The 14,607-nt window shown below is 64.1% G+C and overlaps 1 protein-coding gene across 1 annotated transcript in view; it reads left to right on the top strand.

Moving 5' to 3' along the window:
* DNMT3A (DNA methyltransferase 3 alpha) overlaps nucleotides 1-7,517 on the top strand; it is a 34,893-nt gene extending 27,376 nt beyond the window's left edge. Inside the window, 14 exon segments of the mRNA XM_063422398.1 lie at nucleotides 237-393; nucleotides 1,266-1,418; nucleotides 1,633-1,677; nucleotides 2,056-2,135; nucleotides 2,230-2,342; nucleotides 4,614-4,797; nucleotides 4,908-4,992; nucleotides 5,264-5,409; nucleotides 5,660-5,750; nucleotides 5,846-5,994; nucleotides 6,103-6,188; nucleotides 6,655-6,724; nucleotides 6,880-6,998; nucleotides 7,072-7,517. Of these exon segments, the coding sequence (XP_063278468.1) occupies nucleotides 237-393; nucleotides 1,266-1,418; nucleotides 1,633-1,677; nucleotides 2,056-2,135; nucleotides 2,230-2,342; nucleotides 4,614-4,797; nucleotides 4,908-4,992; nucleotides 5,264-5,409; nucleotides 5,660-5,750; nucleotides 5,846-5,994; nucleotides 6,103-6,188; nucleotides 6,655-6,724; nucleotides 6,880-6,998; nucleotides 7,072-7,213 (1,620 nt within the window). The 3' untranslated portion in view covers nucleotides 7,214-7,517.
* Nucleotides 7,518-14,607: the final 7,090 nt, after the last annotated feature.

Raw genomic sequence — 14,607 nt, 5'->3', positions numbered from 1 at the left:
TCTCAGCACTGCTGGGGGGATCTTTGTGGGCTTTGGGGCTGTCGGCACTGCTGAGGGTCTCTTGTGGGGGGATCCTGGCTTTGGGGGCTCTCAGCACTGCTGGGAGGGTCTCTTGTTGGGGGTGTTCTGGCTTTGGGTGCTCTCAGCGCTGTGAGGGTCTCTTGTGGGGGTTCCTGGAGCAGCCAGGGGCCGAGGCTGGGCCCCCCGTGGGGGTGGGTGACACCTGCACCCCGCAGGTGGCCAGCAGCCGGGCTGGGAAGATCTTCCCCGCGTGCCCCGAGAACGACGAGACGGACACGTCCAAGGTGGTGGAGATCCAGAACAAGCAGATGATCGAGTGGGCCCTGGGCGGCTTCCAGCCCTCCGGCCCCAAGGGGCTGGAGCCCCCCGAAGGTGAGCGGGGCCTGGGAGGGGTGAGGGGCCAGGGACAGGGGCCAAAGGGCTCTGGGTGAGGTACAGGGACACACACGTGTCCAGGGGCTCTGGGTGAGGTACAGGGACACACACGTGCCCAGGGGCTGTGGGTGAGGTACAGGGACACACACGTGCCCAGGGGCTCTGGGTGAGGTACAGGGACACACACGTGCCCAGGGGCTCTGGGGTGAGGTACCGGGGACACACACGTGCCCAGGGGCTGTGGGTGAGGTACAGGGGACACACACGTGCCCAGGGGCTCTGGGTGAGGTACAGGGACACACACGTGCCCAGGGGCTCTGGGTGAGGTACAGGGACACACACGTGCCCAGGGGCTCTGGGTGAGGTACAGGGGACACACACGTGCCCAGGGGCTCTGGGGTGAGGTACAGGGACACACACGTGCCCAGGGGCTCTGGGTGAGGTACAGGGACACACACGTGCCCAGGGGCTCTGGGTGAGGTACAGGGGACACACACGTGCCCAGGGGCTCTGGGGTGAGGTACAGGGACACACACGTGCCCAGGGGCTCTGGGTGAGGTACAGGGGACACACACGTGCCCAGGGGCTCTGGGGTGAGGTACAGGGACACACACGTGCCCAGGGGCTCTGGGTGAGGTACAGGGACACACACGTGCCCAGGGGCTGTGGGTGAGGTACAGGGACACACACGTGCCCAGGGGCTCTGGGGGACACTCACCATCAGCTGTGGTGCCACCAGAGTGGGGCGGGCCTGGGCAGGGGAAGCCCTGTGGGGCTGGGAGGTCCCGGGGGGGCTGGGACGGTGCTGGGGGGACCCTGGTGGAGGGACCCTGCTGGGGGGACCCTGCTGACGAACCCCGGCCCCGCAGAGGAGCGGAACCCCTACAAAGAAGTTTACACGGAGATGTGGGTGGAGCCCGAAGCGGCCGCCTACGCACCGCCCCCACCCGCCAAAAAACCCCGGAAAAGCACAACCCAGGAGAAGCCCAAGGTCAAGGAGATCATCGATGAGCGTACCCGAGGTACCCCTGGGGGCTGGGGGTGCCCCCATGCCCTCCACTCCTCTCTCAGGGGGGTGCTTTGGCCAGGCTCACTGTGGGCGTGGGGGCACAAGAGCTGCTCCGGGCTGCGCCCCCTTGTCCCCCGGGGTCCTTCCCTCCCGGGGGGTCCCTCCCTTCACCCCCCCGAGGGGTCTTGGCTGGGCCAGGCCCCCTGACGCCCTCCCCTCTCCCCCAGAGCGGCTGGTGTACGAGGTGCGGCAGAAGTGCAGGAACATCGAAGGTGAGTGCGGGGCTGGGGCACAGCCTGCACCAGGGTGTGGGCTGGGCTGGGTCTGTGCCTCCCTGCATGGGCATCGCAGGGCAGGGGGGCACACAGGGCTGTGGGGCAGCTCAAGGAAAGCAGGCCAGGCTTGTCCCACCCCTCCGCCTGGCTGGCAGCAGGAACAACAGCTGTGATTGGCAGTGTCCCACCCTGGATGGTGGTGGGGACCCCAGGACACTGCCCAGGGCTCTTGGGGTCTGGGTGGGCAGTGGGAGTCCTGCCTGCTGCTCCCAGGGTGACCCCACCGTGGGGTGAGCGTGTCCTGGGGATTGCAGGACAGGGGTCGGGGTGTCCCCACGCTGGGGTGCCAGGCTGATGTGTCCCCTTCTCCCGCAGACATCTGCATCTCCTGCGGGAGCCTCAATGTCACCCTGGAGCACCCTCTGTTCATCGGGGGCATGTGCCAAAACTGCAAGGTATGGCGTGGTGCCGGGCTGGGGGCACGGCCTGGGGGGTCTCAGAGGGTCCCCAGTGTCCCCGGGCCCACGGTGACACCCTGGCTGTCCCCAGAACTGCTTCCTGGAGTGCGCCTACCAGTACGACGACGATGGCTACCAGTCCTACTGCACCATCTGCTGCGGCGGCCGCGAGGTGCTCATGTGTGGCAACAACAACTGCTGCAGGTGAGGGCCGGGGGGCTGCAGGTGAGGGCCGGGGGGCTGCAGGGGCTGCCACGGGGCTGGGCTGGAACTGGGCAGCTCTTGCCAGGGCCCTGCTCCTGTCTGCCCTGAGGCTGGGCGAGTTTGGTGTTGCTGCTTTCTTGCCACGTGGTTTTGGTGGTGCCAGTCCTGGTGTGGGACTGGGGAATTTTGGTGGTGCCCCAGTCTCAGTAAGGGACTGGGAAGGTTTGGTGATGCCCCAGTCTCAGTAAGGGACTGGGGAGTTTTGGTGATGCCAGTCCTGGTGTGGGACTGGGAAGGTTTGGTGATGCCCCAGTCTCAGTAAGGGACTGGGGAGTTTTGGTGATGCCAGTCCTGGTGTGGGACTGGGAAGGTTTGGTGATGCCCTAGTCTTGGCAGGAGTTCAGCGATGCCGGTCCTGGTTTGGGGCTGGGGTGTTCTGGCAATGCCGTGGTCTGTGGCACGGGAGCAGGCAGGTGTGGTGATGCCAGGGCTGGCACGGGACTGGCAGGTTCTGGTGGTGCCACTGTCCCCGTGCTGGGGTTTGGTGTCGCAGTCCTGGCGTGGGTCTGGGGAGGCTGTGGTGATGCTGCAGTCCCACCATGGTCAGCGATGCCAGTCCTGTGTGAGGCTGCGAGGTTCTGGCGATGCCAAGTCCTGGCATGGGAGTTTGGTGATGCCATCAAGGAAACTTCCCAGTGTGACATTCCTGAGCCTCCTGGGCTGTCACACTCCAGTGGCAGACTGTCAGTGCTGTGGCCACAGCCCCTTTGCGTGGCTCCAGCGACCTGAGGGCCCTGCTGGACTCCCCACTGCCCCATGCCCAGTCAGAGTCTGTTTCCTCACCAGTTCCAGCCCGGGTTTCCAATGGCAATCCCAGATGTCTTGTTTGGCAAAGCCGTTGGTTCATGGCACAGAAATACAAACACAGCCCGAGGAGGGATCACAAACACAGCCCGAGCTGGTGCCTCCGAGGAGGGATCCCAGCCAAAGAACCCCTCAGTTTTATCCCCTCAGTCTCACTGTTCCTCCAGACCCAGCTCGTCCCTCTGCCTGGCTGGCAGGCTCCTCTCTTTATCTCCTTTGTTGCCTTATCCCGACTCCTGCTGTGTCTCTGTGTCTGTTCACCCTGCTGGGTGACCCTGCCTCATCCTCTTTGTTACTCCAGAGCTCAGCAGTTCACCTCAGCTCACCCTCTGCAGCTCAATCTGCATTTCAGACTCACTACCTGGACCAGATTTATCCACCTCAACACCAGTCTGGGATGTTTTGTTATGTCCCAGCCCTCACGTGGAGCTGGAGAGGTTTTGGTAGTGCCACAGACCTGGCATGGAAATGGGGTGCTGCCAGTCCTGGCGTGGGGCTTGGGGATGTTTTGGTGATGCCACAGTCCCAGCATGGGAAGTTCTGGTGCTGTTTCAGTCCTGGTGTGGGAATCCAGGATTTCAGTCCTGGTTTGGGGCTGGGAGGGTTTGTGACATCCCAGTGCAACACTGGAAAGATTTTCATGGAGCCCTGGGCTGTTGATGATGCCAGTGCTGGTCTGGGACTGGGGTGTTTTAACGATGCCACAGTCCTCGTGTGTAGGGTTGGGAGGTTTTGGTAATGTTCTGGTCCAGGGGTGGGACTGGGGGAGTTTCAGCAATGCCCTGAGCCTGTCTGGGTGGAGCTGGGAAGCCTTGGCAGTGCCACAGTCCTGGCGTGGGGATTGGGTGATGCCAGCTGGGGTTTGAGGCTGAGGTTTTGGCGGTGCCTTGGTCCTGGTCTGTGGAGTTGGGGGAAGTTTTGGTAATGCCCAGACTGGAGATGCCGTGGTCCTGCCGTGGTCCTGCCGTGGAGTTTTGGGTGACGCCAGCCCAGGTGGGGGCTTTGGAGGTTTTGGCAGTGACTGATCCTGCAGGGCTGGGGGAGGTTCTGGCAATGCTCCAGTACTGCTGTGGAGCTCAGTAGTTCTGGTGGTGTCCCAGGCCTGGTGTGGGACCGAGGTTGTCATGTTGAGGTTTCTGGTGATGCCACAGTCCTGCCGTGGGGTTTTGGTGCTGCCAGGTCTGGTTTGGGGTTGGGGGGGTTTTGGTGATGCCGTGGCTCTGCTGGCAATGCCCCAGTCCCAGCACAGAGCCAGGAAATGCCAGTGGAATGCCCATGGCTGTGTGTGGGCAGATCTGTGGGGCCCCAGCGGTGACGCCCCAGTCGTGCCGTGGAGCTGGGCAGATTCTGGCGGTGTCACCGCCCTGGCACGAGCCCCGCTGCTGACCCTGGCCCCACCCGTGCCAGGTGCTTCTGCGTGGAGTGCGTGGACCTGCTGGTGGGCCCGGGGGCGGCGCAGGCGGCCATCAAGGAGGACCCCTGGAACTGCTACATGTGCGGCCACAAGGGCGTCTACGGGCTGCTGCGGCGGCGGGAGGACTGGCCCTCGCGCCTGCAGATGTTCTTCGCCAACAACCACGACCAGGAGTTTGTGAGTGCCCCTCCCTGCCGACCCCCAGCCCCTCCCCGCCGACCCCCAGCCCCTCCCTGCTGACCCTGACCCCCAGCCCCTCCCCACTGAGCCCTCCCCGTGGTTTCCAGGACCCGCCCAAGGTGTACCCGCCGGTGCCAGCTGAGAAGAGGAAGCCCATCCGGGTGCTGTCACTCTTCGATGGCATCGCCACAGGTGGGTGGGGGTCCCTGGCCCCGTGGCCCTTGCAGGGTCTCCCCCAGGGCGTGTGTGGGGTTGGGTTGCTGGGCTGAGAGCAGCCAGTGGGACACAGGGTGGGGATGGATCTGTGGGTGTTCTCCTGTTGCTGTCTCCACCCCAGGGGTCACACACTAGAGGGGAGCAGGAAGGGAATGGCCCTGGGGGTGGCACTGGTGGGGACAGGGTTGGGGACAGGGTTGGGGGCCTGTTGTGTGTGCTCATGGCCACTCCCCACGGCTGTCCCCAGGCTTGCTGGTGCTGAAGGACCTGGGCATCCAGGTGGACAGGTACATCGCCTCCGAGGTGTGCGAGGACTCCATCACCGTGGGCATGGTGAGGCACCAGGGCAAGATCATGTACGTCGGGGACGTCCGCAACGTCACCCAGAAACACGTACGTCCTGTCCTGGCCCCGGCCTGGCCCCGGCCTGGCCCTGTCCTGCTGAGCCCCCCGCCAGCACCCGGCCCCCCCAGGCTGCCAGAGCTCCAGCAGCGCTCGGGCCCAGGGTGGCAGTGCCCTGTGCGTGGCCGGGACTCTGGTCCTGGTGCGTCCCCTCCCGCCCTGGGAGCTCTGCCACCATCAGGGCCCTGTCCCCAGGCTGTGGCAGCCCCTGGCTCACCCGGGTCTCCTGTGCCTCTTGCAGATACAGGAGTGGGGCCCCTTTGATCTGGTGATCGGGGGCAGCCCCTGCAACGACCTGTCCATCGTCAACCCGGCCAGGAAGGGTCTCTACGGTAGGAGAGGGCTGGGGCTCCACGGGGGTGGGGCTGGCCCCCAGGGCTGACAGAGACCCCCAGCCCTTAGCCCAGCCCCTCCTCTCTCCCCCCAGAGGGCACCGGGCGCCTCTTCTTCGAGTTCTACCGCCTGCTGCACGAAGCCCGGCCCAAGGAGGGCGACGACCGGCCCTTCTTCTGGCTCTTTGAGAACGTGGTGGCCATGGGGGTGAGCGACAAGAGGGACATCTCGCGCTTCCTGGAGGTCAGTGCCCGCCCGGGGTCACCCCTCCGGCCCCACAGAGCCCCCGGTCCCACCCCAGAGCTGGGGGCTGCCCAGCCCCGCTGACCTCTCCCGCTGTCCCTCCCGCAGTCCAATCCCGTCATGATTGATGCCAAAGAAGTGTCTGCAGCGCACCGGGCACGCTACTTCTGGGGGAACCTGCCCGGCATGAACAGGTAGGCGAGAGCAGCCCAGAGCTGAGCCCTGGCCTGGCTCTGGGAGGGTGGGCTGCACCCCTGGGCCCTCCTCAGCCCAGGAGTGGCCCTGGGGATCCCCTGCTCAGTGCTGGGCAGGAGCAGGAGTCTCACTGAAAGGTGGTGGCACACCCTGGAAACCTGTGGTGGTTCTGCCATGGGGGTGGCTGGTCCTGTCCCAGCTCTCTTGTGCTGCAGGGGTGGCACTGAGCTGTCCTTTGTGTCCCTCTTGGATGTTGGCTGTGGTGGCCCTCTGCTAGAGGCCACGGGTGGGCTCCCACGGGAATTGGCTGCTTCTTGCCCATCACCTGCCACAGATCCCCCAAAACAGCCATGGCCACCTTGAGACCCCCACAAACCCCAGCAGGAGCCCTGCCCTGTGCCCACGGTGGGGGACAGCATGGGGACACAGCAATGCCACCCCTTGCTCACCATCTCTCCCTCTCAGGCCACTTGCATCCACCGTCAACGATAAGCTGGAGCTGCAGGAGTGCCTGGAGCACGGCAGGATAGCAAAGGTCAGCCGGGGCTGGGGGCTGAGGGGACAGGAGGGGACAGGAGGGGGGTTCCATGCTGTCAGCACCAGTCCCAGGCTCCCTGGGGCGCAGGGTGGGGGTTCCAGGAGGGCCCGGCGTGCTGGGGCTCTGACCTGACCAGCCTGTGCCTCTTGCAGTTCAGCAAAGTGCGAACCATCACCACTCGCTCCAACTCCATCAAGCAGGGCAAGGACCAGCACTTCCCGGTGTTCATGAACGAGAAGGAGGACATCCTGTGGTGCACGGAGATGGAGAGGTACGGCGGGGTGGGCCCCGCCCCGGGCCCGCCCCCGCCGCGGCGCTGAGCCCTCCCCTCCCGTGTCCCGCAGGGTCTTCGGCTTCCCGGTGCACTACACGGACGTGTCCAACATGAGCCGCCTGGCCCGGCAGAGACTGCTCGGCAGGTCCTGGAGCGTGCCGGTGATCCGCCACCTCTTCGCGCCCCTGAAGGAATACTTTGCCTGCGTCTAGAGATGGGCAGGGACTGGTCACACACGGAGCGAGTCGGAAACAAACCCATCCACGCCAAGAGAAGTGAACACACGGAATGAGAGAAGAGTCAGCACCCAGAAGAGAGACGGGATTTCGCAGCCCGACGGGAACCCAGCACACGTCTCCCCGAGCGAAAGGGGTCGGTGTCCTCTCCGGAATTTCCCAGGATCAGCTTTAGCTATTTAAAAACAAACAAAAACCACAGGAAGCAAACAAACGATGAAGACGGCAAACGCAAACAACCAGCGACGAAACAGGAAAAAAAAAAAGAAGAAAAAGAAAAGAAACCAAAACCTTTTTTTTTTTTTTTTTTTTGGGTAACCTTTTCATTTTCCGCTCTTTCCTGGCTGGGTTTTCCTGTCGGTTTGGTTTCCACTTCTCGGAGCAGCGGGCGAGCCGAGACGCCGTCGCCAGCGCCGCTCTCGGAGAGGGGGAAACGGCAGCAGGAAAGCCCAGTGGGGAGAGAGGCGGAGGCGAAGGAGACCCGCTCTGCTCCGAGACCGCTCCGAGACCGCTCCGCTCCGTCCGCGCCTGCGCCCGGCCCGGCCCCGGCAGCGCCCGGCGGCTCCGGCGCCGGCGGCTGAGCCTCGCTCCGTTCCACCAGCACCGCTCTCCGGTGACATGGAGCCGACCCGGCAGGGAGGCCGGGGACACACACACCACACACACACCTTTTCTACAGTATTTTGGGTGCCTACCACATTGGAAACCTTGAAGAGAGCAGATCCTAGAAGCCGCTGTTACCTCTTGTTTACAGTTTATATATATATGATAGATATGAGATATAGATATATATATATATAAAAGGTACTGTTACTACTGTACAACCTGACTTCATAATGGTGCTTTACACAGCGGGGTGAGTTGAGACATCAGCTTCCACGTTGCCTTACGTGCCGGGCCTTTCCGAGCGAGCGGCAGGGCCGGGGCGGCCGGGCGGAAGCGTCTCCATCCCGAGTCATGCAATAACCTTTTTCTGTCCCGAACGGAAGCGCCTCGGCGGTGCCCCCTGCCCCGCCGGCGCCACCCCACAGCGTACTGGTGCTCTTCTGCGTACGTGGCGCCCGGCGGGGCCGGTGCCGGGCGTCCCCCGGTGCCCCGGCAGCAGCGGGGGGGTCCTGCCCCCCGGCCGTGCCCCTCGCCGCGGGCGCTGCCCGCCGGGGCGGCGCGGGGCACGGGACAGGCTCTGCCCGGGGGCGGTGGCGGGGACGCCGGCGGGGCAGGGGGGACGGAGCGGTGCCGGAGCGCGGCCGGGGCGTTTCCGGCATGGCACGGGGATGGCCGCGGGGCCCGGACCCTGGTGCTACATCCGCGGGGCCGGGCTGGCGGCAGGGGGGCGACGGGACCCCGGCGGCATCGCCGCGGCCGCCGGGGCATCGCTCCCCTGCCCGCGCGCAGTGTGGAGCGAGCGTGTCCCCGCGGTGCCCCGCCGGCGGTGACGGGTGCCCGCGGTGGCGGCGGTGGCAGCGTCGGAGGTGGCAGCCCCGGCGGCGGGGCCGCGGTGTGAGCGGAGCGCGGGCAGGTGCTGGCAGTGCGGTGGATGGTGCTACTGGTCCGGCGGCCGCCGCGCCGCGGGGCCCGGCCCGGTGCGGCCCCGGTGCCCGCGGGGCGGCCGGGCCCGGTGGGGCAGGACTGGTGCTAGGGCGCGCGGAGGCTCCGGGGGCCCGGGCCCGTCGCTGTCTCTTCTCTAACTGTGAAAGGTGCGGGTCCCGGGGCCGCGCTCGCTGCGGGGTGCTGGCTAATGGCAGCGAGCCGCGGCCCGCGCGCCCCCGGTGCTGGGACCCACGGCGGCGGGGCTGGCGAGGGGCGGCCGCGGGGCCCCCACCTCCCCTCCCTCCTGGTGCTACTGGGGGCTTGGGGGCCCCTCTGGGTGCGGGGGGCACGGGCAGCTGAGCAGGCGCAGGCGGCCGCGGTGGGGGCACCGCGGGCCTGGCCTTACCGGGGAGTGAAGGTGGCGAGGCAGGAGGGGGCACCGGCCCCGGGCTCTGGGCTCCTGCTCGCTCCCGGGGCTGGATGCCACAGATGGCACGGGATGGCACAGGATGGCACAGGATGGCACAGGATGGCACTGGGCACAGGTCCTGCATGCTGCTGTCTGAGCCCGCAAGGCCCCACGACCCCGTCTGTGGGGCTGGCGTGGCCCCAGGCATCCTGTGAGGGGCACTGCGGGTCCTGCACGGCCCTGCAGCACTGCTGCAGCTCCTGCATGGCTCCGTGCCACTGGCTGTGGGTCCTGCACGGCCCCTCAGGCCTGGGTGCAGGTGCTGCATGGCCCTGCAGCACTGTTTGCAAGCCCTGCAATGCTGATTGCAGGCCGTGCGTGGCCTCACTGTGGCAAATGCGGGTCCTGCACGGCCCCACAGCATCGTTTGTGGGTCCTGCACGGCCCTGTGGCACTGGGTGCTGATCCTGCATGGCCTTGAGGTGCTGGGTGCTGGTCCTGCACGGCCCTGCAACGTTGTTGGCAGGTCCTGCATGGCTCTGTGGCACTGGGTGCACGGCCCTGCAGCTCTGGGTGCTGGTCCTGCACAACCCCGTGGCACTGGGTGCTGACCCTGCAGCGTCCTGCAGCTCTGGGTGCTGCAGCTCCGGGTGCTGACCCTGCAGGGTCCTGCAGCTCTGGGTGCTGCAGCTCCGGGTGCTGACCCCGCAGGGTCCTGCAGCTCTGGGTGCTGCAGCTCTGGGTGCTGACCCCGCAGGGTCCTGCAGCTCTGGGTGCTGCAGCTCTGGGTGCTGACCCCGCGTGGCCCTGCAGCCCCGGGTGCCGGTGCTGCCCCGTCCTGTGGCACCGTCGGCGGGTTCTGCAGGGCCACGCGCCGGGCGTGGGGGTCCCCCCGGACCCCCGGCGCTCTCCGGGACCCCCGGGCCCCGCTGCACCTTTGGGTGCCGGGTCCTGCCGGCGCTGCAGGGCCGGGGCAGCGGGGCCCTGCTGGGAGCAGGTGCCGGCGGCGGTGGGACCGTGGGGATGCCTGGGGCAGGAGTTCAGTTTTTAATGTACCCGACTCACGTCTTTTTTTAAAAACAACCAGACAAATTCTGTTGCACAGCCCTAGATGATGAAAACTCAAAACAACACAGAAAGGCCTAAATTCCTTAAGATCCGCCGAGGGAGTGGGGACAAACACGGTGCTAAAACATTTTATTAAAAATATATATTGTTAAATTAAGTCTGCTGTCTGGACAATGACTGTTTTGTTTCTCGTAGTGGAGTTTCAAAGAGCACTATTATTTTACTCTTATATATTATTATTAAAAAAAAAAAACAAAAAAGAAAAAGGCATTTTAACTTTGTACTTGAAAACTAAATGAGAGATTTCATGTGTTTTAGCCTAGACATTGAAGTAGCTGACGCTTAACTATTTGTGGGAATCATGTACTCATCATCCCGAGGAATACGCGTGTAGAGCTGGTACCCTCCTTCCTCCCTTTGATTTGGCGCCGCCGCGGCCGCCCCGGCTGCTCTCCCTCCCCTTTTCCCAGCCCCCCCGGTTTATTTTCTACTCCTCTCTCGGTTCGTCGCCCCCGTTTTTTTGTTGGTTTGTTTTTTTAGGGTCGCTTCTCTATTTATTGCCGCTGAACTGTGCATTTCACGGCCGGGGGTGCCGCGGGCGCCCGGCGCTGTTGTATCTGTGTGAGTATTGCTCGTGACATAGCTGTTCTGAACTAATAAAGGTCAATGCGTGCAGCAGATGTAGAAAGTCTGTCCGTCCCGCTTCCATCCCATCCTCCTTTTCTTTTTTCTTTGGTGCCCAGAAGAGTATAATACAGACGAGCTCCTTTCTAATGTACTTGTGCTGGAGAACACTTGAATAAATGTCCTGTTTTGTGCAAAAAAAAAAAAAGAGAAAAAAAGAGGAAAAAAAAAAAAAGAGAGATAAAAAAATCCCCTCTGTGTGGTTGTGTGGTCTGTCTGTCGTGGAGGGGTCCTGGTGGTGGTGGGGCCCTGGCAGGTGGTGGCACTCCGGTGACTTTGGGGTCTGGGGGGCACTGGGGTCCCAGTGCTGAAATCCAAAGGTGTGGGGGGATCCCAGCACCAGTGGTGGGGGGCCCTGGCAGGCAGTGGAATTTGGGTGATTGTGGGGTCCTGGAGAGCACGGGGGTCCCTGTGGGTGGTGGGGTCCGGGTGACAGCGGGGTCCCGGTGCAGTGGGGTCCCAGCCCTGGCTGTTGGGGTTCCCAGTGGGTAATGGGGTGCCAGGGGGTCCCAGGTGTGGGAGCTGTGGGTTGCTGCCTTGGGCACTGGGGGGCTGCAGAGCCCCCAGCGGAGTAGGAACTCCCCGTTTCTGCCACGTGAGCTGGGGTCAGGAACCTGCCCGGCACCGCTCCTGCCTCAGTTTCCCCATCTGAGCAATGCCAGGTGTGGCTCCCAGGGCCTCCCCCAGTGCCAGCCCCCGAGGTGGCACAGCCTGGAGCAGGGGTTGGGCTGGTGGGTGCACATGGGGTGGGCAGGCAGTGGCTGTGACAGGTGTGACAGCCTCGGACAGCCCCTGGGATCAGTCCGGGCTGGGGCATGGAGGGATCCCAGAGCAGCCCCGGGAGAGGGCTGGGCGGGTGCGTGGGAGGCTGGACCCAGCTCAGAAACCCCCAGGGCGGGGTTGAACCCCAGCACGGGCAGCAGGAGGGGGGGCTGTGCCCCTCTGCCCTGCTCTGGTGAGAGCCCCGCTGCAGGGCTGCCCAGCCCTGGGCCCCTCCAGAGCTGAAGGGCACAAGTGTCTCTCTCCAGCGCTGTTAGGGCCAAGGAAGGGAGGAATTAATTACAGGAAGGTGCTAATTCCAGGCCGGGAAGGGGCAAGGTCTGGTGGACACATCCTGGTTTAACACATCTGGACATGTTTCCTCACTGTGGCAGTGTGGAAAGAAGGAGCTGCTCATCACGAGTCACAGCCAAACACCAGCCCAGGCCATGGGCAGAAGGCAGCTGTCACCTCCAGCAGCCACCCAAGCCTCCCAAATTCGCCTTGTGGGTCTCTGGAGCTGGGACTGGATGAACTGGTGCTGCTGCTCAGGTGTGAGGAAGGTAAATTCAATGATGTTAGACCTGGGGTGGGCTAACAAAGCTCAGGAAGAAGGATGTGCCACTGGGAGTGGATACCAGGAATGAAGAACTCACCAGGACATGGGGTGCACCCCAAAATAAGGAAGAAACTGATAAAACCAGCTGGGGAGCTGAGCTGACTCTGCCCCAGCAGTGAAAGGGTGGCTCCAGCAGGGGCCGATTGCAACCTCTGGCTCATGGCCCAGAGCCCCAGAGAGCCACCCATCCCAAAGGAGAGTAACGCTGGGCATGGGCTGATCACCATGGGAGGCAAAGGACGTGTTTAACCAACGCAAGGCAGACCAGTAATTAATAAGAGAACTGTATCAATTGTAGCCAATGACACCAATTCCTTTGTTTGCTAAAATATATGAAAAGTGAAAAGATCTCATAGGTGGGACGGGGCTTTGTGGATTGGCCACCCTGCCCCTTTCTGTGCAGAACCACCAACCAGGCCCCCACCCCAGGAGAGGAGCCCCGGGGGAAGAAGGAGCGAGGGGGCACTGCTGGATTCACTGGTGGGGATCTCTCTCTGTCCCTCCCCACTTTTGTATTTCTTTCTGTCTACCTCACATTTACTGTTGAGTAAAATCCATGTTGTTGACTTTGGCATAGGATCTCATTTGCAACTTAATTCAGGCAGAGGCAGCTCTCAGTAATTGGATCTTAACAGGGCCAAACATCAGCAGGACCTGGAGCTGCTGCAGAGAGCCCAGAGGAGCCTGGAGCTGCCCCAGGGCTGGAGCCCCTCTGGAGCCAGGCTGGGAGAGCTGGGGGGGCTCACCTGGAGAGGAGAAGGATCCAGGGAGAGCTCAGAGCCCCTGCAGGGCCTGAAGGGGCTCCAGGAGAGCTGCAGAGGGACTGGGGACAAGGGATGGAGGGACAGGACACAGGGAATGGCTTCCACTGCCACAGGGCAGGGCTGGATGGGATCTTGGGAATCAGGAATTGTTCCCTGGCAGGGTGGGCAGGCCCTGGCACAGGGTGCCCAGAGCAGCTGTGGCTGCCCCTGCATCCCTGGCAGTGCCCAAGGCCAGGCTGGACACTGGGGCTGGAGCAGCCTGGGACAGTGGGAGGTGTCCCTGCCATGGCAGGGGTGGCACTGGAGGGGCTCTGAGGTCCCTTCCCACACAGATCTGTGGCTGTGATGACCAAAAGTGTGCAGATCTGTCCCTGTGCCCGGTTGCTGCAGCAGGACCGAGCCTGGTTGGAGAAGGGACCAACAGGGACACGGCAGGGACAAGTGCCACCCACTGCCCTGGGGAAGGAAGAGCCCCTGGCAGGGACATGGGCTGGACAGCTGTGGGAAGGACCTGGGGGTCCTGGCAGAGACAGAATGAACCTGTGCCCCCAGTGCCTCTAACACAGGGGAGACAGCAAAGCCCCAGAGACACCAAAGTGCTCAGGACCTGCAGAGTTGATGGGATGGGATGGGATGGGATGGGATGGGATGGGATGGGATGGGATGGGATGGGATGGGATGGGATGGGATGGGATGGGATGGGATGGGATGGGATGGGATGGGATGGGATGGGATGGGATGGGATGGGATGGGATGGGATGGGATGGGATGGGATGGGATGGGATGGGATGGGATGGGATGGGATGGGATGGGATGGGATGGGGTGGGGTGGGGTGGGGTGGGGTGGGGTGGTGTGGGAAGTAGACATTAGGATGAAGCAGGAGGTCCCCCCAGCTCCATGACCCAGCCCTTTTCCCCAGTGCTACACCAGCACCACAGGCCGAGGGCCACATCTGTCACTCCAGGTGTCCAGTGCCACCAGTCTGCCAGGCTGCTCACAGGGGAGGGAATGGGGACAGCACCAGCACCGTCCTGTCCTGTCACCACACGTCAGGAGCCCGAGGTGGGCTGTGCCAGGAGCTCCTGGGGACCCACGACAGTCCAGGGGATATTGGGCTGGCACTGCTGGGTATTACTGGGCTGTACTGGGTGTTACTGGGTGCTGCCGGACTCCACGGGGCCCTCGTGCACGTACCGGGCTGTCCCGGGCGCTGCTGGTCACGGGGCTGTGCCGGGAGGGGCTCACGGTGACGCCGTGGGTGCCGTGGGGGGCGGGGGGATGCCCTGGGAGTGTCGGGGCGGCCATGGGGGACCACCGGGTGCCACTGGGGAGGGGCCGGGGGCTGCCGGGCGGGGCGGGGAGCGCGGCGGGCAGGGGGCGAGGGGCCGTGGGCGGGGGCCGGGGGGGTCCGGGGGGGTCCCAGGGGCTCCCGGGGGGGTCCCGGGGGGTCCCGGGGGTGTCCCGGGGGGTCCCGGGGGGGTCCCGGGGGTGTCCCGGGGGGTCCCGGGGGGTCCCGGGGGGGTTCCCGGGGTCACC

Source organism: Prinia subflava, chromosome 2 (genome assembly GCF_021018805.1).
Source record: "Prinia subflava isolate CZ2003 ecotype Zambia chromosome 2, Cam_Psub_1.2, whole genome shotgun sequence".
Classification (NCBI taxonomy): Eukaryota; Metazoa; Chordata; class Aves; order Passeriformes; family Cisticolidae; genus Prinia; species Prinia subflava.
The sequence above is the reverse complement of the archived record's forward strand: the minus strand, read 5'-3'. Positions and strand labels throughout refer to the sequence as shown.